At 42.8% G+C, this 25183-nt stretch overlaps 2 protein-coding genes across 2 annotated transcripts; both read left to right on the forward strand.

The window, feature by feature from the left end:
* Positions 1-14478: 14478 nt before the first annotated feature.
* Positions 14479-18169, forward strand: LOC127332200 (uncharacterized). The gene is made up of 6 exons (XM_051358474.2): positions 14479-14696; positions 14783-14839; positions 15092-15245; positions 16635-16732; positions 16813-16878; positions 17811-18169. The coding sequence occupies exons 1-6, from the start codon at positions 14580-14582 to the stop codon at positions 17847-17849; spliced, it is 531 nt and encodes a 176-aa protein (XP_051214434.1). The 5' UTR covers positions 14479-14579; the 3' UTR covers positions 17850-18169.
* Positions 18170-21877: 3708 nt separating this feature from the next.
* On the forward strand, positions 21878-23726 carry LOC127332199 (probable galacturonosyltransferase-like 4). Its single transcript, XM_051358473.2, has one exon. It carries the CDS (start codon positions 22175-22177, stop codon positions 23219-23221), a length of 1047 nt encoding a protein of 348 aa, XP_051214433.1. The 5' UTR covers positions 21878-22174; the 3' UTR covers positions 23222-23726.
* Positions 23727-25183: the final 1457 nt, after the last annotated feature.

A 25183-nucleotide genomic window follows, 5' to 3' on the forward strand; every position in this document is an offset into this window, starting at 1 on the left:
TTAAGAATGCTTTTAGATATTATTTTTCCTAGATTTGGAGTTCCTAGGTATATTATAACTGATGGAGGTTCTCATTTTATTCATGGTGGTTTTAGAAAAACTCTTGCTAGATATGGTATTAATCATAGAATTGCTTCCGCTTATCATCCTCAAACTAGTGGGCAAGTAGAATTATCAAATAGAGAGATTAAATCTATCTTGCAAAAGACTGTTAATAAAACTAGAAAGAATTGGGCTAGTAAATTGAAGGATGCACTTTGGGCTTATAGAACTGCTTATAAAAATCCCATGGGAATGTCACCTTATAAAATGGTTTATGGGAAAGCTTGTCATTTACCTTTAGAACTAGAACACAAAGCTTATTGGGCAGTTAGAGAATTAAATAAAGATCCTAAACTTGCCGGTAATAAGAGGTTGTTGCAATTAAGTTCTCTAGATGAATGGAGAAGTGAAGCTTATGAAAATGCTAAACTCTTTAAAGAGAAAGTTAAAAAATGGCATGATAGAAGGATTATCAAAAGAGAATTTAATATTGGAGATAAAGTCCTATTGTATCGGTCTCGTCTCAGATTCTTTGCAGGGAAATTACTCTCGAAATGGGAAGGACCATATGTTGTCGAGGAGGTGTATCGTTCAGGAGCAATCAAAATTAGCTCTCTCCAAGGCAATGCCACGCAAGTGGTAAATGGACAAAGACTCAAGCATTATATCTCAGGTGATTCCTATAATGTTGATGTTGATATTATTCGAGTGGAAACGCCGGAGGCTTTCATCAAAGGGCAAATTGACAAATCACTTAACTCGACTTTGAATAGGTAACGATCGGTAATGAAAAGTACGCAATTTACTTTCCGAACAATATTTTTGCTGTTTTTGGAAAATATGAAAAATTACGAGATCGAAACGGAGTGGAAAAGACGCACGAGGGTGTGCCACCATAGGCCGGCGCGGCCTGGCTTGGGCCCGCGCCGCCCTATGGTCTGGCCGCCTCGTCGCCCCTTTCCGACTCTAGTTCGATCTGGTACTTTCCTTTTGTCGTGAAATTTTTTGCTATATAATCTCCCGGACCCCTGGAGGTCCGTATATCGTTTTCTCGACGTGTTTTGTTTCGAGCTGTTTCTGCCAGGATCCGTTTTCAGTTTAGAAGCACCATGGTCTCCAAGAACAAGGGCAAGGGGCTTCCGGAGGAAGAAGTGAAGAGGGTGCCATCAAGACAAGAGCAGCCGTTGGGAGCAAGCAAATCTTGGTGGGATCTGTTGACACTCGACGTTCTTTTTCTCATAACTTGCAGGGACCTTTACCACCCGCTCTTAGCCTCGACTCCTTCCCTGTGTTGGAAGAAGCTCTACGGACTACCGATGAGTTTTGTGATCAATATCGGGCTCTAAGAAGAGAAGTGGAGATACTCCAGGAGGAGAATTGCCGTCTCCGAAGAATGCTGGAATACCACTCGATTCACATCACAAGGTCATCGTCGCCAACTTCAGATAACAATGAATCTCTTCGAGTATTAGTGCAGAATTGCCAAGCTGAGAAACTGAAGCTGAAGGAGATCTGTAAGAAGCGCGGGAGGAGTTCGTCACCACCATCACCGCAAGAGTAATTCATCATCGGTATTGGCATCCCCTTGGTTTGTTCCAAGCTTGGGGGAGTGCCGCGGTATCACATCATCACTATCTTTTACTTTTTATTGTCAAGTAGTGTCATATCATGAGTAGGGAAGTTATCATATAAGATGGGTTGCAGTTTGGAAGTATCTTTCCTTTAGTTGGTTGTCTATGTATCCCTTGGTGTGAGTTATCGTTATGGAATATTAATGAGAAGTCTTATCATTTACATATTGCACATCTTATTTTAGTTTGCAATCTCTATTATATGATTTACCTTGTTGTTAGTATTGGTATCACTTTGGGAGCATTGAATAAATCTATTTGGTTTTGGCAAACTTAGCATCGGTCAATAGCAACAACACTTTGAGGTTTAAGTAGAAAAGAGAAATACATGTAGTTGTTTCATTGTCTTTCTTTCTTGTTAGCTCATAGCTTATTATTCTGAAGTTAAAATTGTTTGTGCTTACAAGGAAGATGCATGATTGTTTCTATCACATGTATATTTGTTTGTTTCCCTCGACTCTTATGCTTGCTAATTAACCTTGCTAGCCAAAGACCAGTACTGAGAGGGAATACTTCTCGTACATCCAAATCTTAGCCCAAACCTATATCATTTGTGTCCACCATATCTACCTACTACATGGTATTTTCTGCCATTCCAAGTAAATACTTCGTGTGCTACCTTTAAACAATTCAAAACTTATTATCTCTTATTTGTGTCAATGTTTTATAGCTCATGAGGAAGTATGTGGTGTTTTATCTTTCAATCTTGTTGGGCAACTTTCACCAATGGACTAGTGGCTTCATCCGCTTATCCAATAAATTTGCAAAAAAGAGCTGGCAATGGGATTCCCAGTCCCGAATTAATTAATCTAAATAGACACTCCTCCATGGTATGTGATTGATGGACGGCACCCGAAGGATTCGGTTAGCCATGGCTTGTGTAAGCAAAGGTTGGGGGGAGTGTCATCATAATAAAACTAAAATAAAAAGGCACTCCTTCATGGTATGAGATTGTTGGCAGGCACCCGAGGATTCAGTTAGCCATGGTTTGTGAAAGAAAGGTTGGAAGGAGTGCCACACAAAATAAAAATAAAATGGGAGCCGCTCTTTGAAGGTTGTCTGGCAAGGGGGTTAGAGTACCCGCTACCAGTCGTTGACAACAACAAACACCTCTCAAAATGTTACTTTTATTATCTCTATATGATTTCAAAACTGAAAAAGCTCTAGCACATGATTTAATCACTGCTTCCCTCTGCGAAGGGCCTGTCTTTTACTTTATGTTGAGTCAGTAAACCTATTTCCCTCCATCTCAAGCAAGCATTTGAGTAGTTGTGATCAAACCATTATATTGTGATTTGCTTTATCATGTCTTTTATTCTTCCTTGTTTAGTACAAGTTTTATCTGAATGAATATAGCTTTGCAAGTTATCAATGATCATGAGGAGATCATTATGATTGAGTATGCAAGTTGTGCCATATAAACTTTAACATGAGAGCGCTGCTCAATGAGATAAGTATAATCTGTTAATTGTTCTCTGACCAAGAGCGAAGTTTGCCATCACCAACTATGATTTCTTATGCACCTTTATTTGTGATTACTTTATACTTGTTTCAAGTTGAGTTATATGAGGAAGTTGTTTACTAGAATGTCTTGTGTGAATGAATATGATGCTTCTTGTCCGTATTTTATTTATCGACTCTTCACTCCATAAACATGTGGTCCTGTTTACTGAGTTCAGTTTCGCTTGGGGACAAGCGAAGTCTAAGCTTGGGGGGGGGGGTTGATACGTCCAATTTGCATCACTATTTTGTATCATAATTTGCTGTTATTCATTGATATATTTCATATTTGGACACAATACTTATGTAATTTCATCTATTTTGCATGTTTCATCATTATTGGAGGATCAAGCACCGGAGCCAGGATTCTGCTGGAAAAAGCACCGTCAGAACGCAATATTTCGGAAGATCAACTGTGGAAGGAAATTATACCAAAAATCCTATTTTTCAAGATGACGAAGGAAGCCAGAAGGAGGAGCTGAGAAGGCCCAAGGTGGGGCCAGCCCACAGGCCGGCGCGGCCCATGGCCTGGCCGCGCCACCTTGTGGTGTGGGGGCCCCACAGCCCCTTTCGCCTCCTTTTCTTCGCGAAACCCTTCGTCTCGGAGACCTAAGCCACAGAGGGTACCTCACGAGAAGTTACAGCCGCCTCTGCGGGGCGGAGAACACCAGAGAGAAAAGAGCTCTCCGGCGGGCTGAGATCCGCCGGGGAAATTCCCTCCGGGAGGGGGAAATCGACGCCATCGTCACCGTCATCGAGCTGGACATCATCTCCATCACCATCATCATCATCTCCACCATCATCACCGCCGTCTCCACCGCTGGACACCGTCACCACCGTAGCAATTTGGGTTTGATCTTGATTGTTTGATAGGGGAAACTCTCCCGGTATCGATTTCTACTTGTTGTTGATGCTATTGAGTGAAACCATTGAACCAAGGTTTATGTTCAGATTGTTATTCATCATCATATCACCTCTGGTCATGTTCCATATGATGTCTCGTGAGTAGTTCGTTTAGTTCTTGAGGACATGGGTGAAGTCTAAATGTTAGTAGTGAACTATGGTTGAGTAATATTCAATGTTATGATATTTAAGTTGTGGTGTTATTCTTCTAGTGGTGTCATGTGAACGTCGACTACATGACACTTCACCTTTATGGGCCTAGGGGAATGCATCTTGTGCTCGTTTGCCAATTGCGGGGTTGCCGGAGTGACAAAAACCTAAACCCCCGTTGGTATATCGATGCAGGAGGGATAGCAGGATCTCAGAGTTTAAGGCTGTGGTTAGATTTATTCTTAATTACTTTCTTGTAGTTGCGGATGCTTGCAAGGGGTATAATCACAAGTATGTATTAGTCCTAGGAAGGGCGGTACATTAGCATAGGTTCACCCACACAGCACTTATCATAACAATGAAGATTATTTAGCCGTATGTAGCGAAAGCACTAGACTAAAATCCCGTGTGTCCTCGAGAACGTTTGGTCATTATAAGTAAACAAACCGGCTTGTCCTTTGTGCTAAAAAGGATTGGGCCACTCGCTGCAATTGTTACTCTCGCACTTTACTTACTCGTACTTTATTCAACTGTTAAATCAAAAACCCCTAAATACTTGTCTGTGAGCATTTACAGGGAATCCTTCATCGAAACTGCTTGTCAACACCTTCTGCTCCTCGTTGGGATCGACATTCTTACTTATCGAAAATACTACGATACACCCCCTATACTTGTGGGTCATCACTCATCACGCCCGAGAAAAATATAGAAGAACCCGCAAAATGGGTCATTGCATTAGCCGAACAAGGCACTCGACAATATATTCTCAGAACGCCAAAAGTCGCGAATAATCTCTAAATGCCGCAAAACTTTGCGAAGGTAAGACCCCAGATCCGTTCTGTGTGGCGTGGCGCCGTCTCTGACGTCGGTTTGCTACTATTATCCGTATCAACAAATACGAAGAAAAATCCTAACAGACGCGTTAGGTACCCGATAAAATATGACTGGGACTCGATAGAATGGTAAGACCTTAAGCGGCACCTGTCGAGTTAACACCAGTATCCCGAGATCATGTCCAGGGACGTGATCTTGAAGTAGGTTTTTGCGGATTGCCACTAGAGCAGTTAACTAGTACCTGATCCGTCAGATGAACTAGCCCCAATTACCATTATCCCTGTACAATATAGATATGGATGTCAAATAAAAATAGCAATGGCCTGGAGTCGATAAAAAGAGGGGCTGCGCCAAGTTCTTTATCGAGTAGTACAACTTGAGCCTATGCTAGGTGCAAGCACTTGCTCATAGGCTCGGGGGCTACTCTTATCGAGAGTATTGTTCACCCTCCCGATAAGATACAAGAAAGAGGAAAAATTGTGGAGTTGATATAAGAGCGAGTTGAGCCTACACCCAAGTGCAAACACTTGGCTGTAGCCTCGGGGGCTACTCCCATCGGGAGCGCTGGTCGCGCACCCGATAGAAAATAACTTCAACAGCATCTACGACAATCAATGTTTGTAGACTCAACTCGATTCTACGACTCGAGTGGAGCCTACTCCCATCGGGAGTGTTGGATTTCATTAAGTCCTCTAACAGGGATAAAAAGAGGGGCTACGCCCAGAAGTACAGTCAAATTCTTCATCGAGTAGTACAACTTGAGTCTATGCCCAAGTGCAAGCACTTGCCCATAGACTCGGGGGCTACTCCCATCGGGAGCGCTGCCGCGCACCCGATAATTTCAAGAATCGTCGACATCATTTACGCTACACGTGATCTGCGGCATGGACCTCGCCTTGTATTTTTCTTCGACTTCGGAGATGGTTATGCTTGGAGTTTCTACGCAAGTCTTCGACTTCCCTATAAACTTGGGGGCTACTGACATGGGCATACCCTTCGGGTACCCATTATTAGTATACCTGGCTCGGCCCAATATGGAGAAGACCCAATATGGAGAAGGCCCAACAAGGCAACCCGAAGAAGTAGTCGACAAGGACTCTTGTAAAACCCTAGGCTGGTTGCATATATAAAGCTAGCCAGGGCACCCGAAATAGAGGCCAACAGATAGACAGAATATAGACAACATAGCTCCGCCTACGGCGGCACCCTGTAAACACATCTATGATCATATACTGGATTGCTAGCAGCACGTAGGGATCCTCCACCGAGGGGACCCGAAGCTGGGTACGTTGTGTGCCCAATCTCGCTCCCAGAATCTCCATCGTCGCTCTCTCCCGAAACCCTAGTCTACAATACGTAGGCATTGCCGAGGTATTCCCTCGTCACCTACCTACTACGTGGTATTTCTCCGCCATTCCAAAGTAAATTGCTTGAGTGCTATCTTTAAACACTTCAAAAGTTATTACCTCTTATTTGTGTCAATGTTTTATAGCTCATGAGGAAGTATGTGGTGTTTATCTTTCAATCTTGTTGGGCAACTTTCACCAATGGACTAGTGGCTTCATCCGCTTATCCAATAATTTTGCAAAAAGAGCTGGCAATGGGGTTCCCAGTCCCGAATTAATCAACTTTCATAATTTTACAAAAAAAAATAGACACTCCTCCATGGTATGTGATTGTTGGACGGCACCCGAGGATTCAGCTAGCCATGGCTTGAGAAAGCAAAGGTGGGGAGGAGTGTCATCTAAATAAAACTAAAATAAAAAAGGCACTCCTTCATGGTATGAGATTGTTGGCAGGCACCCGAGGATTCGGTTAGCCATGGTTTGTGAAAGTAAAGGTTGGAAGGAGTGCCACCCAAAAATAAAAATGTTTCATGGGAGCCGCTCTTTGAAGGTTTGTCTGGCAAGGGGGTTAGAGTGCCCATTACCATTCGTTGACAACAACAAACACCTCTCAAAATTTTACTTTTATGCTCTATTTATGTTTTCAAAATAAAAGCTCTAGCACAAATATAGCAATCAATGCTTCCCTCGGCGAAGGGCCTTTCTTTTATTTTTATGTTGAGTCAGTTCACCTATTTCCTCCCACCTCAAGAAGCAAACACTTGTGTCAACTGTGCATTGATTCCTACATACTTGCATATTTGCATTCATCATATTACTTTATGTTGACAACTATCCATGAGATATATATGTTACAAGTTGAAAGCAACCGCTGAAACTTAATCTTCCTTTGTGTTGCTTCAATGCCTTTACTATGAATTTATTGCTTTATGAGTTAACTCTTATGCAAGACTTATTGATGCTTGTCTTGAAAGTACTATTCATGAAAAGTCTTTGCTATATGATTCAATTGTTTACTCATTGCATTACCATTGTCTTGAATCGCTGCCTTACATGATTGAGATCCATATGATGATGCTTGTAATCTAGATGTCATTATGCTAGTCAAGTGGATTTTACTTATGTGATCTCCGGAGACTCCTTGTCCCACGTGTGTAAAGGTGACAGTGTGTGCACCGTGTGGGTCTCTTAGGCTATATTTCACAGAATACTTATTCACTGTTATGAATAGCATAGTGAAGTGCTTATTTATATCCCTTTATGATTACAATGTGTTTTGTATCACTATTAATCTATGTGCTACTCTAGTGATGTTATTAAAGTACTATATTCCTCCTGCACGGTGTAATGGTGACAGTGTGTGCATCGTGTAGTACTTGGCGTAGGTTATGATTGTAATCTCTTGTAGATTATGAAGTTAATTATTGCTATGATAGTATTGATGTGATTTATGCCTCCTTTATAGTGTGATGGTGACAGTGTGCATGCTATGTTAGTACTTGGTGTAATTGCAATGATCTATCATGCACTCTAAGGTTATTTAAATATGAATATCGAATATTGTGGAGTTTGTTAACTCCGGCATTGAGGGTTCGTGTAATCCTACACAATTAGTGGTGTTCATCATCCAACAACAGAGTGTAGAGTGGTTTTATTATGTGATCAATGTTGAGAGTGTCCACTAGCGAAAGTATAATCCCTAGGCCTTGTTCCCAAATACTGAAATCGCTGCTTGTTTACTGTTTCTTGCATCTCTGTCTTGCTGCAATATTTCCACCATCAACCACACGCCAGTTGTAGCATCAAGCTATTTTCTGGTGCCGTTACTACTGCTCATATTCATTCATACCACCTGTATTTCACTATCTCTTCGCCGAACTAGTGCACCTATACATCTGACAAGTGTATTAGGTGTGTTGGGGACACAAGAGACTTCTTGCTTTGTGGTCGCAGGGTTGCTTGAGAGGGATATCTTTGACCTCTTCCTCCCTGAGTTTGATAAACCTTGGGTGATCCACTTAAGGGAAAACTTGCTGCTGTTCTACAAACCTCTGCTCTTGGAGGCCCAACACTGTCTACAGGAAAAGAAGCGTGAGTAGACATCAGCGCCCCTGGAGTCTTTCTGGAGTTTCGTCAATTGGTGTCGGGTTTTTAGGTCTCGAAGGATTTTATAGGCGAAGAGGCGGCGCAAGGGGGTGCCTGGGGGTCCCACCCCATAGCTGGGCGCGCCCCCCTCTAGGCCGCGCCGCCCTATGGTCTGGGGGCCCTGGGCCTCCTCCCCGTCTCTCCTTCGGTGTTCTGGAACACTCCATGGAAAATAAGGCCTTGGGCTTTTGTTTCGTCCAATTCCGAGAATATTTCCTGTGTAGGATTTCTGAAACCAAAAACAGCAGAAAACCGGAACTGGCGCTTTGGCATCTTGTTAATAGGTTAGTTCCGGAAAATGCATCAAAATGATATAAAGTATGAATAAAACATGTAGGTATTGTCATAAAACTAGCATGGAACATAAGAAATTATAGATACGTTTGAGACGTATCAAGCATCCCCAATCTTAGTTCCTACTCGCTCTCGAGTAGGTAAACGATAACAAGGATAATTTCTGAAGTGACATGCTATCATAATCTTAATCAATACTACTGTAAAGCATATGAGATGAATGAAGTGATTCGAAGCAATGGTAAAGACAATGACTAAACAACTGAATCATATAGCAAAGACTTTTCATGAATAGTACTTTCAAGACAAGCATCAAAAAGTCTTGCATAAGAGTTAATTCATAAAGCAATAGATTCTTAATAGAAGGTTTTGAAGCAACACAAAGGAAGATATAAGTTTCAGCAGTTGCTTTCAACTTCAACATGTATATCTCATGGATAATTGTCAACACAAAGTAATATGATGAGTGCAAATAAGCAAGTATGTAGGAATCAATGCACACATTTGACACAAGTGTTTGCTTCTAGGATAGTAAGAAGTAGGTAAATTGACTCAACATAAAGTAAAAGAAAGGCCCTTCACAGAGGGAAGCATGGATTACTATTTTTGTGCTAGAGCTTTTTTATTTTGAAAACATAGAAACAATTTTGTCAACGGTAGTAATAATTCATATGTGTTATGCATAAGACATCCTATAAGTTGCAAGCCTCATCCATAGAATACCAATAGTGCTCGCACCTTGTCCTAATTAGCTTGGATTTCCATGGATTATCATTGCATTACATATGTTTCAACCAAGTGTCACAAAGGGGTACCTCTATGCCACCTGTACAAAGGTCCAAGGAGATAGATCGTATTTGATTTCTCGTTTTTGATAAATCTCAACTCGAGGACATCCATACCGGGACAACATAGAAAACAGATAATGGACTCCTCTTTAATGCTTAAGCATTCAACAACAGATAATATTCTCATAAGAGATTGAGGATTAATGTCCAAACTGAAACTTCCACCATGATACATGGCTTTGGTTAGCGGCCCAATGTTCTTCTCTAACAATATGCATACTCAAACCATTTAATCGTGACAAATCACCCTTACTTCAGACAAGACGAACATGCATAGCAACTCACATGATATTTAACAAAAGTGTGATAGTTGATGGCGTCCCCAGAAACATGGTTACCGCTCAACAAGCAACTTATAAGAAATAAGATACATAAGCTACATATTCTTTACCACAATAGTTTTTACGGCTATTTTCCCATGAGCTATATATTGCAAAGACAAAGAATGAAATTTTAAAGGTAGCACTCAAGAAATTTACTTTGGAATGACAGAGAAACACCACATATTAGGTAGGTATGGTGGACACAAATGGCATAGGTTTTGGCTCAATGTTTTGGATGCACGAGAAGAATTCCCTCTCAGTACAAGGCTTTGGCTAGCAAGGTTGTTTGAAGCAAACACAAGTATGAACCAGTACAGCAAAACTTACATAAGAACCTATTGCAAGCATTATAATACTCTACACTGTCTTCCTTGTTCAAACACTTCACCAGAAAATATCTAGACTTTAGAGAGACCAATCATGCAAACCAAATTTTAACAAGCTCTATGGTAGTTCTTCATTAATAGGTGCAAAGTACATGATGCAAGAGCTTAAACATGATCTATTTGAGCAAAACAATTGCCAAGTATCAAATTATTCAAGACCATATACCAATTACCACATGAAGCATTTTCTGTTTCCAACCAAATAACCATGAACGAAGCAGTTTCAACCATCGCCATGAACATTAAAAGTAAAGTAAGAACACCAGTGTTCATATGAACGAGCGGAGCGTGTATCTCTCCCAAACAAAGAATGCTAGGATCCGATTTTATTCAAACAAAAACAAAAATAAAAACATACAGACGCTCCAAGTAAAGCACATAAGATGTGACAGAATAAAAATATAGTTTCACTAGAGGTGACCTAATAAGTTGTTGATGAAGAAGGGGATGCCTTGGGCATCCCTAAGCTTAGATGCTTGAGTCTTCTTGAAATATGCAGGGATGAACCACGGGGGCATCCCCAAGCTTAGAATTTTCACTCTTCTTGATCATATCATATCATCCTCCTCTCTTGATCCTTAAAAACTTCCTCCACACCAAACTCAAAACAATCTCATTAGAGGGTTAGTGCATAATCAAAAACTTACATGTTCAGAGAGGACACAATCATTCCCAACACTTCTGGACATTACCCAAGGTTACTGAAATTTAATGGAGCAAAGAAATCCACTCAAACACAGTAAATGCGGCAATGTGAAATAAAAGGCAGAATCTGTCAAAACAGAACAGTCCGTAAAGACGAATTTTTTAGAGGCACTTAACGAGCTCAGATGAAGAAGCTCAAATTGAATGAAAGTTGCGTACATATCTGAGGATCACTCATGAATTTTCGCAGATTTTTCTGATTTTCCTACAGAGAGACCTACTCAAATTCGTGACAGCTAGAAATCTGTTTCTGCGCAGAAATCCAAATCTATTATCAACTCTCTATCAAAGACTTTACTTGGCACAACAATGCAATAAAATAAAGATAAGGAGAGATTGGTACAGTAGTAACAACTTCCAAGACACAACAAAACAGTAGCAAAATAAAAACATGGGTTATCTCCTAAGAAGTGTTTTCTTTATAGCCATTAAGATGGGCTCAGTAAATTTAATGATGCACTCGCAAGAAATGAGAGTTGAAGCAAAAGAGAGCATCAAAAGCAAATAAGAAACACTTTTAAGTCTAACCCACTTCCTATGAAAAGGAATCTTGTACACAAATAAATTCATGTAGAACAAAGTGACAAGCACAGGAAGATAAAACACAAGTAACTTCAAAATTTTCAGCATGTAGAGAGTTATTTTAGTAACATAAAAATTTCTACATATTTTACTCTCTCATAATAATTTCCAGTAGCATCATAAACAAACTCAACAATATAACTATCACATAAAGCATTCTTATCATGAGTCTCATGCATAAAATAATTACTACCCCCAACATAAGCATAGTCATTCTTATTAATTGTAGTGGGAGCAAATTCAACAAAGTAGCTATCATTATTATTCTCATCACCATAATCATCAAATATAGGAGGCATAGTATAATCATAATAAACTTTATCCTCCATAGTAGGTGGCACCAAAATACCACTATCATTATAATCATCATAAACGGGAGGCAAAGTATTATCAAAGAAAATTTTCTCCTCAAAACTTGGGGGACTAAAAATATCACAACCAGCTCCCCCAAGCTTAAATTCTTCCATAGCATTAGCAATAATAGTGTTCAAAGAGTTCATGCTAATAACATTGCTACAACTATTTTGCAAACAAAGTTCCATGGGTTTTTTAATTCTCTCTTCAAACACATCATGTCCTAACTCAAGATAAATACTATAAAGATCTCTAATATTTTTGTTGTTTTCCATTAAGCCTAACTAGTGAAATAAAAACAAGAAACAAAAAGATATAATTGCAGAATCTAAAGGAAATAGCTTCGAGCACTCACACACCGGCAACAACGCTAGGAAATAGCTTAGTAGACGGAGGATGTGAATACCTTTTACCTTACCTCCCCGGCAACGGCGCCAGAAAATAGCTTGATGTCTACGCACGCTTCTATTCTTGTAGACAGTGTTGGGCCTCCAAGAGCAGAGGTTTGTAGAACAGCAGCAAGTTTCCCTTAAGTGAATCACCCAAGGTTTATCGAACTCAGGGAGGTAGAGGTCAAAGATATCCCTCTCAAGCAACCCTGCAATTACGATACAAGAAGTCTCTTGTGTCCCCAACACACCTAATACACTAGTCAGATGTATAGGTGCACTAGTTCTGCGAAGAGATAGTGAAATACAAGTAATATGGATGATTGTAAGTAGTAATTATAATCTGAAATAAAGATGGCAGCAAGCAAACATGTAACAGAACTTGTTGGAAACGATGTTTCAATGCTTAGAAATAAGGCCTAGGGATCATACTTTCACTAGTGAACACTCTCAACATTGATCACATAACTGAATAAATAAATGTTACTTTCTTCACTCTCTTGTTGGATAACAAACACCATTCATTGTGTAGGGCTACAAAAGCACACCTCAAGCCGGAGTAAACAAGCTCCACAACATCCGGAGTTCATATTAAAGTAACCTCTAGAGTGCATAATAGACCGTTGCAATTTAGACCGAGTACTAACATAGCATACACACTGTCACCAATAGCTATGAAAGGGGGAATAGATCGCATCAATATATCATAGTAATAGTTAACTTCATAATCTATAAGAGATTACAATCATAACCTACGCCAAGTACTACATGATGCACACACTGTCCTCTTTACATCATGGAGGAGGAATAGACTACTTTAATAACATCACTAGAGTAGCACATATATTAATAGTGATACAAAGCTCATGATCACATAAAGATCACACCATGGGAGAGAGAGAGATGAACCACATAGCTACCGGTAGAGCCCTCAGCCTCGGGGGAGAACTACTCCCTCCTCATCATAGGAGACAACAACGGCGATGAAGATGGCGGTGGTGTCGATGGAGATGGCTTCCGGGGGCAATTCCCCGTCCCGGCGGCGTACCGGAACAGAGACTTCTGTCCCCCGAAACGGAGTTTCGCGATGGTGGTGGCGCCCCTGGAGTCTTTCTGGAGTTTCGTCAATTGGTGTCGGGATTTTAGGTCTCGAGGGATTTTATAGGCGAAGAGGCGGCGCAAGGGGGTGCTTGGGGGTCCCACCCCATAGCTGGGCGCGCCCCCCTCTAGGCCGCGTCGCCCTATGGTCTGGGGGCCCTGGGCCTCCTCTCCGTCTCTCCTTCGGTGTTCTGGAACACTCCGTGGAAAATAAGGCCTTGGGCTTTTGTTTCGTCCAATTTCGAGAATATTTCCTGTGTAGGATTTCTGAAACCAAAAACAGCAGAAAACATGAACTGACACTTTGGCATCTTGTTAATAGGTTAGTTTCGGAAAATGCATCAAAATGATATAAAGTATGAATAAAACATGTAGGTATTGTCATAAAACTAGCATGGAACATAAGAAATTATAGATACGTTTGAGACGTATCAGGGTGAGAGTGCTGCCGCGAGTGAGAGGAAGGAGAGGGGAGCGGTGAGCCTAATTATGGCGCGTGTTCCCGAAGAACGCCGCGTTTTCGTCTCCCTTCCCCACACGTGCAACCTTCTGGCCACAACGGGCTTGGCTCCAGAAAAAACTGACATTTCAAGCGTTTCTCTAGAACTATCCCGGGGTGCTTTAAAACCTGATTCATGCAAGAACGCGGCGGGCTGTAGACAACCAAACGGTCAATTCCACGTCTCAGTCCATGCAAAAAAGCTCTCTGCAGACTACCAAACGCGCCCTACATCACTGCTAAAACTAGTTTCACTCGCTGCCTTTGCCAAAATTACCATGGATGGGCCGGTCTGGCCGGATCCTGCCAAAATTACCATGGAGATCCAGGATTTGCCAGCGAAGTCCAAACTCAGCAGGCCCAAAACAAACAGGGTCAATACGCGAATACAGGATTGTACGCAGGACCTATCTGAAAAATTGACAGCTCCACTCGTGTTCGTTGCAAGTTGGGAGGTGGGGGCTCTGCCGTCTTCCCATCCACGCCGATACTCCAAAACTCGGAACCGAAGCAGAACCGGGAGATCCCTCAGCAGCAGCGGCCGCCGGCGATGGAGAAGGGCAAGGGCCTCGCGCGCCGCTGGGCGGTGGAGCTCCACGACGCGTCCTCCTCCTCCTCCGCCGCCTTCCCCGACCCGCCTGGCTTCACCAGATCCGCCCCCGAAGCGGTACCCTCCTCCTCCCGTCTCTTCTGCAGTCGCTCTTTCGCCCGCTCGGATCGCGGAATTCACGTGCTACTTTCCTTGGCTCGCAGGACGACGCCGCCACCGCTCGGCAGCGCAAGGAGGCCGAGGCCACCTGGAAGGGGCAGGTTCGCTCGATTTCCCGATGCACACGTCCTAGTAGACCCCTGGGGAGATAGATCCAGGGCCTATATACTTACGGAACTGTACAATTCAGTGTTAGTTGACCAGCTCGTGTAGCTCTACCATAAAAACAATTCAGGAGGAGCTGGATCTTGATGCTTCGTGTCTAGGATGACTCTCCCATGCTCACTTGCATACTAATCTCTAGGTTTTGACGAGTGTTAACTGAAGTTTCTGTGCTCTCTTGCTATGAGCAGAAAGCGTGGGAGGTGGCGCAGGCGCCCTTCAAGAACCTCATGATGATGGGTTTCATGATGTGGATGGCCGGGAGCACCGTCCACCTCTTCAGCATCGGTATCGTCTTCTCTGCTCTGTGGCAGCCATTCAACGCCCTCCGATCTGTCGGGAAAGGTACCATCTCGTGGCAACCCGATTTCCGCTATGGGTTGCTAACTCAGCTGCAGAGACTGCCTTACTACTCTAGGACCCTTTGTTCGGGCACTTTTGATCTATGTTTTTCGACTTGGTATTGGAGGTTGCAATGTTTGTGTGGTTAATGCTAGGAACGCTATAAGTTATATGCCTGTGATCAGTGAAAAATATTGCCTAGTTGGGCTGTATATTCCGGTAAAAAAGAGTCTGGCTGGTTACTTATTTGGATTTTCATGTTCTGATAAATATTTCATTGGCTCCCTCCTGATATGTGTTTAAGTTTAAGTATTTGTAATTGTTGATCACTGGGTGTTTATGTGTCTGAAAATATTCTTTATACGCAAGAACATTTAATTTTGACAGGTTTTAATTGTGAAAGAAGACTACATTTTTTGGTAGGCTAATAAGTTATACCCCTCATACAACACATGTTACCTTATGGTGCAGTTCTTATATTTTATATTTTGAATTTTTACAACGAACTGGCTCAAAACAATTAACAACAGAGATAGAGTGCTATTCTTGTTGGAATTGCTCCAGACACATCGGTTCCCCATCATCTTGCACCCTTCCACTCCCCTACTGTAGGAGAGAATGCGTCCATAGTTTTGCTTGTAGATGAAGAAGAGCACTTAAGACACAACTAAAATTGCATGCTGAGATGGCCAAATATTTATTGTATATCTGCCTTGTCCGGTGAATTTACATATTTGAAGCGGAATAATTTATTTGACTTATCTCTGGCTATAGTTCTGCATGTTGTATATGAGTAACTTCGGTGCCTTCATTAGCTGTTAGGAACAGAAGGACCGATGGTTATATGTCCTATGCCCCCCCCCCCCCCCCCCCCCTGAAAGAAGGCTGTGCTAGTATCAGTTTGAAATTTGAGAGCTGAATAATCCATGTGCACATGTTTATGTAGGAGTCTCTGTTTAGTACAATAACTTGTCCCAGACTCCCAGTTTCTGTTTTAGTTATGCCAGTTCAGATGTCTTTGTAGTCCTATAGTTCGACTTCGATGGGCTAATACCAAGTGATGGGTATGCTGCATGAAAATAGTGAACATAAATTACTAGATTATCACTCAAGCTAGATAACCATCCTTGTTTGTCTTGAAGTCTTGATACAGTTAATGGGAAAGAACAATTGTAGTTTTGTAAAGCTGCATGGCTCCATTCTCCATCCTGTCTGATTCTCTTGGATGCAAGAAATATATGATTCTTTGGTCTATTACCTTGTTCTTGATATGCACTAATGAGATTTTTGGGCATCATGTACTAAAATATGATTACATTATTCGTCATGCACTTCATTATTGTTTTAATGAGTATTTTCTTTCCCCTTTTTAATTCTGTACTTCTTTTGTAGTTTTTGAACCATTTAAGGACCCAAGGGTGGATACACTTGCACCTAAGTTGCTCTTCATTGCTCTCAACTTGGCTGCTATGGGTTTGGGTGTATGGAAGGTTAGTTATAATAATAATTAAGACAAAATCTGCATGTATTTCTATGAAAACTTCAGAGACTTGATTATCCTCTTCTACAGCTCAACACTTTGGGTCTTCTTCCAACAAATGCATCGGATTGGGTATCATCACTGTCTCCTGCTAGGGTATGTTGCGGATACCATCTAAACTATTTGTTGCTTCTCAGTGCCATATTTTCGTTGGTTGTGACTTGTGACGTATGCATATTAGTTATTACTTATTTGTTGCCTCTTGGCTGGTGGTACTAGATTTATATAACTGGATGAAATATTGTTTCATCTGTTTAAGGTGATGCATCCTATTTGAAAGCTTGCTCGGATTAGCGGGGGAGACTTGTGGACTAACTTAAAACATACATCTTGACTAATCTGAGAACACACTTTGTTTGAATAACAGTCTGAGATTTTCTGTTAACTACATTACTGGGCCTGCTACTACGTTGGGTTTGAAATGGATTACGTGGTTTTGGATTTTCCAACTGGGTAGACAAAAGTTTGGTTTTTGGTTGAGTTTACTGACAGCATAGTCTGAAGGCCTTCCTGTGGCTTAGAGCAATTTTTTGAAACTATATGTGCAAGATAGACACTACTGCCTTTGTCCTAGCACAGTTCGCCTCAAGTGGGTCAGGACATTGATATGGGGAATTCGGTTTCTCACTTGAGGTTGTTAATGGATTTTGAGATAATGCATAGTGTTAATTGTTGCCCCTACGTACCAACTGTAGTTATCGGAAATGAAGGTTCCAACAATGAATATGGAAATGCACCCATCTACTTTTCTAACTTGTTAAGACTGCTTTCAAGTGAGCAAATTTGATCCATATCTGCAAATTCTTAAGACCTTTTTGCCTCCCGGCACGATAGCCTGCCCCGTAAAAAAAAATGCATGTCAAATAACATATTTGTTCCCAATATTGTAATGATATACTTCCACTCTTCGGAAGTAAGCGTCGTAGATTTGTCTATTGTAATGACGGAGGGAGTACTTTGTAAGAATACATGAATGTGTATCAGCATATGTGGGTTGCTTAAGCTGATTGATTTTTTTCCCATGGCAGGAGGTTGAGTATGCTGGTGGAGGGATCCCCTTGATGTAATGCCCTTTATGATCTTAATCGGTAAAACCCTGAAGTTTTACTACTTCCAAGATGATATCTGTATGAAGTGAATTTTTACCCTGGTGAAGGGATAACTTTTGTCTGGATTATTTGTATCTTCTGTTGGCTCACGTGTACCAAATTCGCATGATATCTATAGACAAATCACAGGCTTAGCTGAAGATAGTTTGTTCATTTTTGTTGATCCCTTTTGCTTGTCTGTTTCAATAGAGAAGTTGTTGCTAACTCTCCCAACAGATGTAGAAGATAAACTGTTTTTGTTAATATGCTCGATTGCTGGCTGTGAGGCTTGGTATGTCTATGTTTGGCTTAGCTGGTTGAAGTTGCTCATGCATCAGAGTTGTTACTCTAATGGGACCGCATCGAGATATTTATACCTAACGTATATTTGCCACACAAGTACCTCTATGTAGTGTTTATATGATGGCACCCTGGGTTAGCTGTTTACAAGTCTAAATACAGTCGATTTTATTTTGGAGAGGAAAATAGTGTGAATAAGAAAAAATAATACTGTCTTTTTTCTTTTTCCAATATTTTTTTCCTACAAATCAAAAAGACCCTAGATGTTTGAAAAGTGTCTTTGACACATGAGCACCAATACGCCTGATTTTTAAAAATCATATTTTTTAGATTTGAAAAAATTAAAATTGAATACCCACTTACATATAAACATTCCGAAGGTACGGTAGAAAATTTGGAGAAAAATATGTTGTATTTTGAGCTATACAAAAAAAATAAATTTCTGACAAATATCTACCCTATATGTACCCACAATTTTTTTTCCTGTAGCTCAAAATACAATGCGATTTCTACTGAAACTTCACTCGAATATTCAGGACATGTGTATATATTTATGAAATAAATGTGATAATTTTTTTAAACGCAGATGTATAGTTTTAAATATTTTAAAACTGAGAGCACTGGTGTCCATGTGCACCAAATCTGCTTCGAGCCTAGGTGTTCTGTTTTTTTTTTTTTTTTTTTGAAGAAAAGGCATGGAGCTTGCTTTATTGATCACTAGGAAAATTTTCCGTGCGTTGCAACGGAAGTTACAAAATAAATTTTTGGTTAAAAAATATCGACGCGAGATAGAAGTTGTACACTGTTGGAAGGTGTATGGCGGGAAGGCCGCCCGCATGTAAAAAGGGCGGTGCATTGCAGAAGTTCAGGTTATTGAAACCAAGGAGAAAGGATAAACCTTTTTTTTCTTGCAATCAAGCAACATTCAGTAGGCTAAAAATTGGTCTACCTCTTTCTGTCGATTGAGACCTGAGCAGAGTTAAGAAAAATTACTCCCTCGGTCTCAAAATGTAAGGCGTCTAAGGATTAGTCAAAAGTCAACGTTTTTACAATACTAACCAACATGAATAGACTCATCATAATTTTTTTTTAATATGTCCATTCGATATTGTAGATGTAAATATATGTTTTCTAAATATTCATTGAAAGCGGTCTTATTACGCAGGTTATTGTTGGACCTAACATCACCATAGCAATCCAGATCGTGAGAAAGAAACACGCATGAAAGAATCAAAGCTGAAACGATAGATAACCACATGTAATTGTACATATCACGCGACTGCAATTATCTTGATTTATTTAAATTCATGCAAAGGTATACACAGAGGGCAAACCAATTCAGCAGCAACTATATCACATTATGTCAGCCTAAATCTCATGAAGCTCCTCTCTGTGTTGTCGCACGTAGAAGGTCTTATGTCACTTGAACACCAAATTATCCATTGGCTTCAACCTCTGTATCCTCCTTGCTCAAATTCTGAGCGCGAGGAGAATAGTAGTATCTGATCCAACCACGTTGTGTTCTGCGCCTCGGTGTCCTCCTTGTTTCTAGTACGTCATGGTGAGGCCAAAGCTCGGTTCGGCCTCCAAAAGCAGACCCCCTCGTCAGTACAGTCCACACGAAAATTCTTCAGCGGACGGCGAGTATCTGCAGAAACAATGACCTTCCAGCCAGTCGGACGTCCCTGGTCACCCGGAGAACATGAACTCCATGTTGTCAGCCTGGCACGCGCCGCCGCCCACCAGAACGAGAAGAACTCGTCGGCCGCCTGAGAAGAACTTGTCGGCCGCCTCCGACTACTGCATCACGAGAGAAATACTTCAATGATTTGATAGTTGCCGCATGATAGATCCTTGCATATTTATGCATGGACTCCGGAGTCCGGACCGGACCTAGGGTGATGCACGGTGGACACCTCGTTGACTGCTAAGCGACAGAGATCTGGCAGGAGGAGTGCAATCGATATGAAACGCATGCCAGCGTTACCGCAACAAGGTGCGCAACGTCCCCGATGTCGAGCTCTGTAGTTCAGATGACACAATCCACCAAGGGTCCTCTAGGGCAACATCCCTCTGTGGCGGTGCCGTCTCATCTAGGCCGATCCTGTGGCAGGGCGGAGGAAGTGGCTCGGTGCGATAGAGCTACACCAGGTTGTGTGGCGGTGTGGCCTGTAACGACAGCTACGCCGCGCATATCGCAGCGCTGCTCCACATTGATGCGCTCACCGCGGCCATTGTGCTCGCCGCCGTTTCCCACGCAGCCTGCAGCCCTTGCCTCAAATATCGCCGTGGCCAGCGGCGTCCCGCACCTAGGCTTGATGGACACTTGAGCCCGTAGACATCGCCGCCTGATTCTTGCTAACAGAAATCGATCCTGGAAACTGAGATCTGCGGGACGACTGGCTCGTCGTACGGGCGTTGTCTACTTATGTACAAATTTTCAATGACGTATCTATTCTGAACTCTAACCTAAGTAGAGTTGTACTCGGTTGCTAGCTAGCCACATAGACTGAATTGTGCCACGTTAGGAAGAAAAAAACGCGTATAGGAACGAACGGACGGACGAATAAATTATAGATATCTTGCGACGGACGGACGAACGGACCGAACCATGAAAACGCTTCGTACTTTATTATTAGGTATAGATATAGATTTATCAATTTGCGAGCTTGCCAATGATAATACAGGTGTTCATCGACCCAAGTAAAAGAAACTACATATGTATAAGCATCTTTAGCAAGCTCATGAGCTATTAGTACAATTTTCCAAAGACACTATCAAACTCACTGTATAAAATATGGATGTGCCTATGTCTCAGTTGACTGAGATTTTCTTAAGTCTCAGTTACCTCAGAAAAGTGCAACTGCAGTTCAAAAAAATGTGTAACTCGGATCAGTTGCACTTTTCTAGTAGAAAAGTGCAATTGCACTTTTTTAACAGAAAAATGCAACTCAAGTTCATTTTTATGGGTGACTGAGACTTAAGGAATTCTCAGCAAAACCGATAAAATATTGCAGTGAGCAGTCATCATAGATCGCAGCGGATGATGTAGCTGAAAAACTAGCGTTCTTTATGTTTATCGACCACATGCATACAGTCAGTTTAGATGAGAAATTTGTTAAAAGCAATCTGCTGGGCAAGCATATCAGGCCATCTTGAAAAGCATAGGCCTCAGCCATAGGAACAACCACCACATGAGGTAAGAATTTTTTCAAGGCACAGTCAAACGCTGAATCAACATTGATCATCAGCTTACCTCCTAGTGGGTTCTTTCAACCTTCTCTCTGTTTTGCTTGAGGCTTTGTGTTTACAATCATGTAATTTCTGCTTCTCCCCATGACGATCTATTTCCTTTCCCACCAGATATACCAATAACGGCTATTTTTTCTCTTTCATTCCTCTTGATGATCTCCTCAACAATCACAGATCCCGATCTATCAATAACGGCTATTTTTTCTCTCTTGCTCAGAATACCCAAGCATATCCAAACCTCCTTAGCCCTCTCACATGTAGAAATCATAATTTTTTTGGCAGCTATATATCCTGTCTCTCTTTCTAATCGTACAGTAAAGCAATTTGGGCATGGCCAGGCATTAATTTGGAGTCAACGCAAAGCCAATCCATAATAATTCCATGTCAACACGAAATCCATGCAAGTAATCCAATTATAGGCAGCAGAGCCATTTTATTGTTTCCACCCACCTTCTTGTTCCTCCTCCTACCTTCCCTCTCAGCCGCCCAGCAGCCCCATGCATTGCCACCATGTTTGTCCCTTCTCCTATTCACCTTACACTCTCCATTGCCCACCGTTTTGATGGTGGCCCCCCTCCCTTCCTAAACCCGTCCCTACCATTGCCAGGGACCAGGGTGGCCACCTCCTCCCTGCCCTCTTACGTGCTGCCGCCGTTGTCGCCACTGCCTCGCCTTGCCGGCGACAACCACTCGGCCACCCTACGCACGGTCCTTCAATTGTCTCGCCCGCGCTCTCCGCCGGCCGGACGCCCATGATGCCTCCAGCCGGCTACGTCGCCGTCATCGCGCTCCTCGTCCTGCTCGGAGACGCGGCGACTGCGGTGGCTGGCATCCGCGTGGACGCGGCCGCCATGATGATCCGGCAGCCGTCGGACTCAGTCCCTACGTTCCGCGAGGCGCCCGCCTTCCGCAACGGCGCCGAGTGCGCCGGCGGGGACAAGGTGAACGTCGCCATGACGCTGGACGCCAACTACCTGCGCGGCACCATGGCCGGCGTGCTCTCCATCCTGCAGCACACGGCGTGCCCGGAGAACGTCGTGTTCCACTTCCTCGCCGCCCGGATGGACGGCGAACTCATCGCCATGCTGCGCGCAACCTTCCCTTACCTCGAGCTCCGCGTGTACCGCTTCGACCCCTCGCGCGTCCGCGGCCGCATCTCCCGCTCCATCCGCCACGCGCTCGACCAGCCGCTCAACTACGCGCGCATCTACCTCGCCGACACGCTCCCCCCCGACGTGCGCCGGGTCATCTACCTCGACTCCGACGTGATCGTCGTCGATGACATCCGCACGCTCTTCTCCGTCGAACTCGCCGACCACGTCGTGGGCGCGCCTGAGTACTGCCACGCCAACTTCACCACCTACTTCACGGACGCCTTCTGGAATGATCCGGAGCTCAGCGGGACGTTCAACGGCCGGCGCCCGTGCTACTTCAACACCGGCGTTATGGTGATGGACGTGGACCGGTGGCGCACCGGCGGGTACACGAGGAGGGTGGAAGGGTGGATGGCCGTGCAGAAGCAGAAGAGGATCTACCACCTCGGCTCGCTGCCGCCGTTCCTGCTGGTGCTCGCCGGGGACATCCAGGCTGTGGACCACCGGTGGAACCAGCACGGGCTCGGCGGCGACAACGTCAAGGGCCGGTGCCGGGGCCTGCACCCGGGGCCCATCAGCCTGCTGCACTGGAGCGGCAAGGGAAAGCCGTGGCACCGGCTCGACGCCCGGCGGCCGTGCTCCGTCGACTACCTCTGGGCGCCCTACGACCTCTACCGGCCAACTTCGCCGGTGCTCGAGGAGTGAGCAGCACCTAAGCCATACACTCGAAGAGCGTACTAATCAGTTAGCGCATGCATGCAAAGAGAAAAGGGAAAGAAAAAAAAAAGGAGGAGGAAATCAAACCACGGATGTCCATGCATGTACGCCGAATGCATCTCTTCCTATCACTAACAGGATTGAAATTTGCACTCGACAAGGTTTAGGAATGGGTGGTAGAAGAAGAGAATATTGGTCGGTGCTGTTTCTTGGGGTCTTGATTTGGGAGCTTAAATTGAGGAGGGTGCAAAAAAAATTCTTTTGTTCTTTCTTGGTTATCTCCCTGGGGTGGTTCTTATTTTGTTCTGCTCTTCATCGTTTCTTATAGGTCATACTGTAATTTGTAAAGATTAGTGTGCATGGTGGGAGATGAGGGGAATTCATGCTCAAGAATATGTATACTACCGTGTATATATCAGTTTATGTTTATACAAGGACAGGACATGCAAAAGCAAAAGCCTAATGTTAAATGGAATGCTTGGGTCTCGCTGAAGTCATTGTTGTGTTGTGCATTTGTGCCGTCAGGAGCGCTATATATAAAGAGCATATCTAGTAGGTACCAAAAAGCGGCATACTAAGGGGGCTAACAAGTAACAACTGACCAGATACTCAAACCACACTGTACTCAATTTTATTTGCGTATACTCAAAAGAAGAACCTCATGTATGTACCGCATTTTGCACATACTCAAAACTTGTGATGGCTTGGTACGAGGGACATTTTAGTCCCGTCCTTTCCTGCTCTCGCAACACCATAGAGATGAAGGATACATTTGATGCCAATAAGAAGAAGCGAAAGAAGATGGCAAGATGGCAACAAGTTGAACAGAATGAATGGAAGAAGTTGGCCGAGCTGAAGCGCAAGGCCAACTTTGAAGAGCGTAGGTTTCTTCTCGAGGAGAACCAGATGGGACAAATAATTATTACCGAGGAGAAGTGGATCATGATGATCGATCCAAATAGAATGGACCACAACGTCAGGCTAGCTCAGGGAGGAGCGGCAGCGGCGGCGCGCCGTCGACACGGTCTGGAGGTTGAAGATGAAGGGCTTCTCAAGGATCTCGTTGTAATTTTCGTTTTTCTTGAGCTGCTTTGTACTGTTCGGTGTTTCTTTTAATGCCAGTGTCCTATTCGCAAAAAAAAAAAAAAGGTGATGGCATATTGGCAGATTAGAAGACCGCAAATTTTGCAGTCAAGAGTGAGCTGGGAAGGGGTGATGAGAGGTGGATTTACGAGCGGTTGGGCGAAAACATAGCGGCAGTGGGAATGGCGATGATGGCAACAAAGGTGATGATGGCAATGGCGGTGAAAATAGCAACAACGGTGTTGACTGATGTTGATTGATGATCTTGGAGGCTCCTTATCATTTTGACCCATGAAGTTGCTTTATATTTTGTGCCTTGGAGCTTGTTCTATGCATTTGGACCAAAAACTATATTTGACTTTGAACTTCAAAGTTTAGAATTATACAACTGAAAGGTTATTATATTCTATCATGCTGAGTATTTGAAGTATTGAATCATATACACGTATAATATAGGTCATATGCATAGTACAAGTTAAATAGATGGTTTTTTCTACAACATTTTTGAGTATCTATTTTATTAAAGTTCAAACTATAGTGTTTACTCAAAAAAGCGTTTGAGTACGGGATTGCGTAACTGAACAATCGACATTTTGAGCTCTTTACATCATCTAGAGTCGATAGTAAAATTTGCCCGTACAATGAGAAATACCACGATGCCAGGAGAGTAGGATGACAGAGAATGACACATTGTTAGTTGTAGTCATATTTGCTATTGTATTTCAATTTTGTTCATACTTATATAATTTTCTGAAAGAAGAAAACTAATATGCAATTTTGAATTCCGTGGCCACTTTGTCAACATACTTGTCAGTACAACTAATCAAAGGACAAATGATCCAAGTAATTGAAACTAATACATCCATT

Source organism: Lolium perenne, chromosome 4 (assembly GCF_019359855.2).
Source record: "Lolium perenne isolate Kyuss_39 chromosome 4, Kyuss_2.0, whole genome shotgun sequence".
In the NCBI taxonomy this organism is placed as follows: domain Eukaryota; kingdom Viridiplantae; phylum Streptophyta; class Magnoliopsida; order Poales; family Poaceae; genus Lolium; species Lolium perenne.

Excerpts from the sequence above, each read along its gene's own strand:
- LOC127332200 (XM_051358474.2), top strand. The coding sequence starts at position 14,580 with ATGGAGAAGGGCAAGGGCCTCGCGCGCCGCTGGGCGGTGGAGCTCCAC. Across the intron at positions 16,733-16,812 it reads TGGGTTTGGGTGTATGGAAG|CTCAACACTTTGGGTCTTCT; the intron begins GTTAGTTATAAT and ends CCTCTTCTACAG. Across the intron at positions 16,879-17,810 it reads CATCACTGTCTCCTGCTAGG|GAGGTTGAGTATGCTGGTGG; the intron begins GTATGTTGCGGA and ends TTCCCATGGCAG.
- LOC127332199 (XM_051358473.2), top strand. The coding sequence starts at position 22,175 with ATGATGCCTCCAGCCGGCTACGTCGCCGTCATCGCGCTCCTCGTCCTG.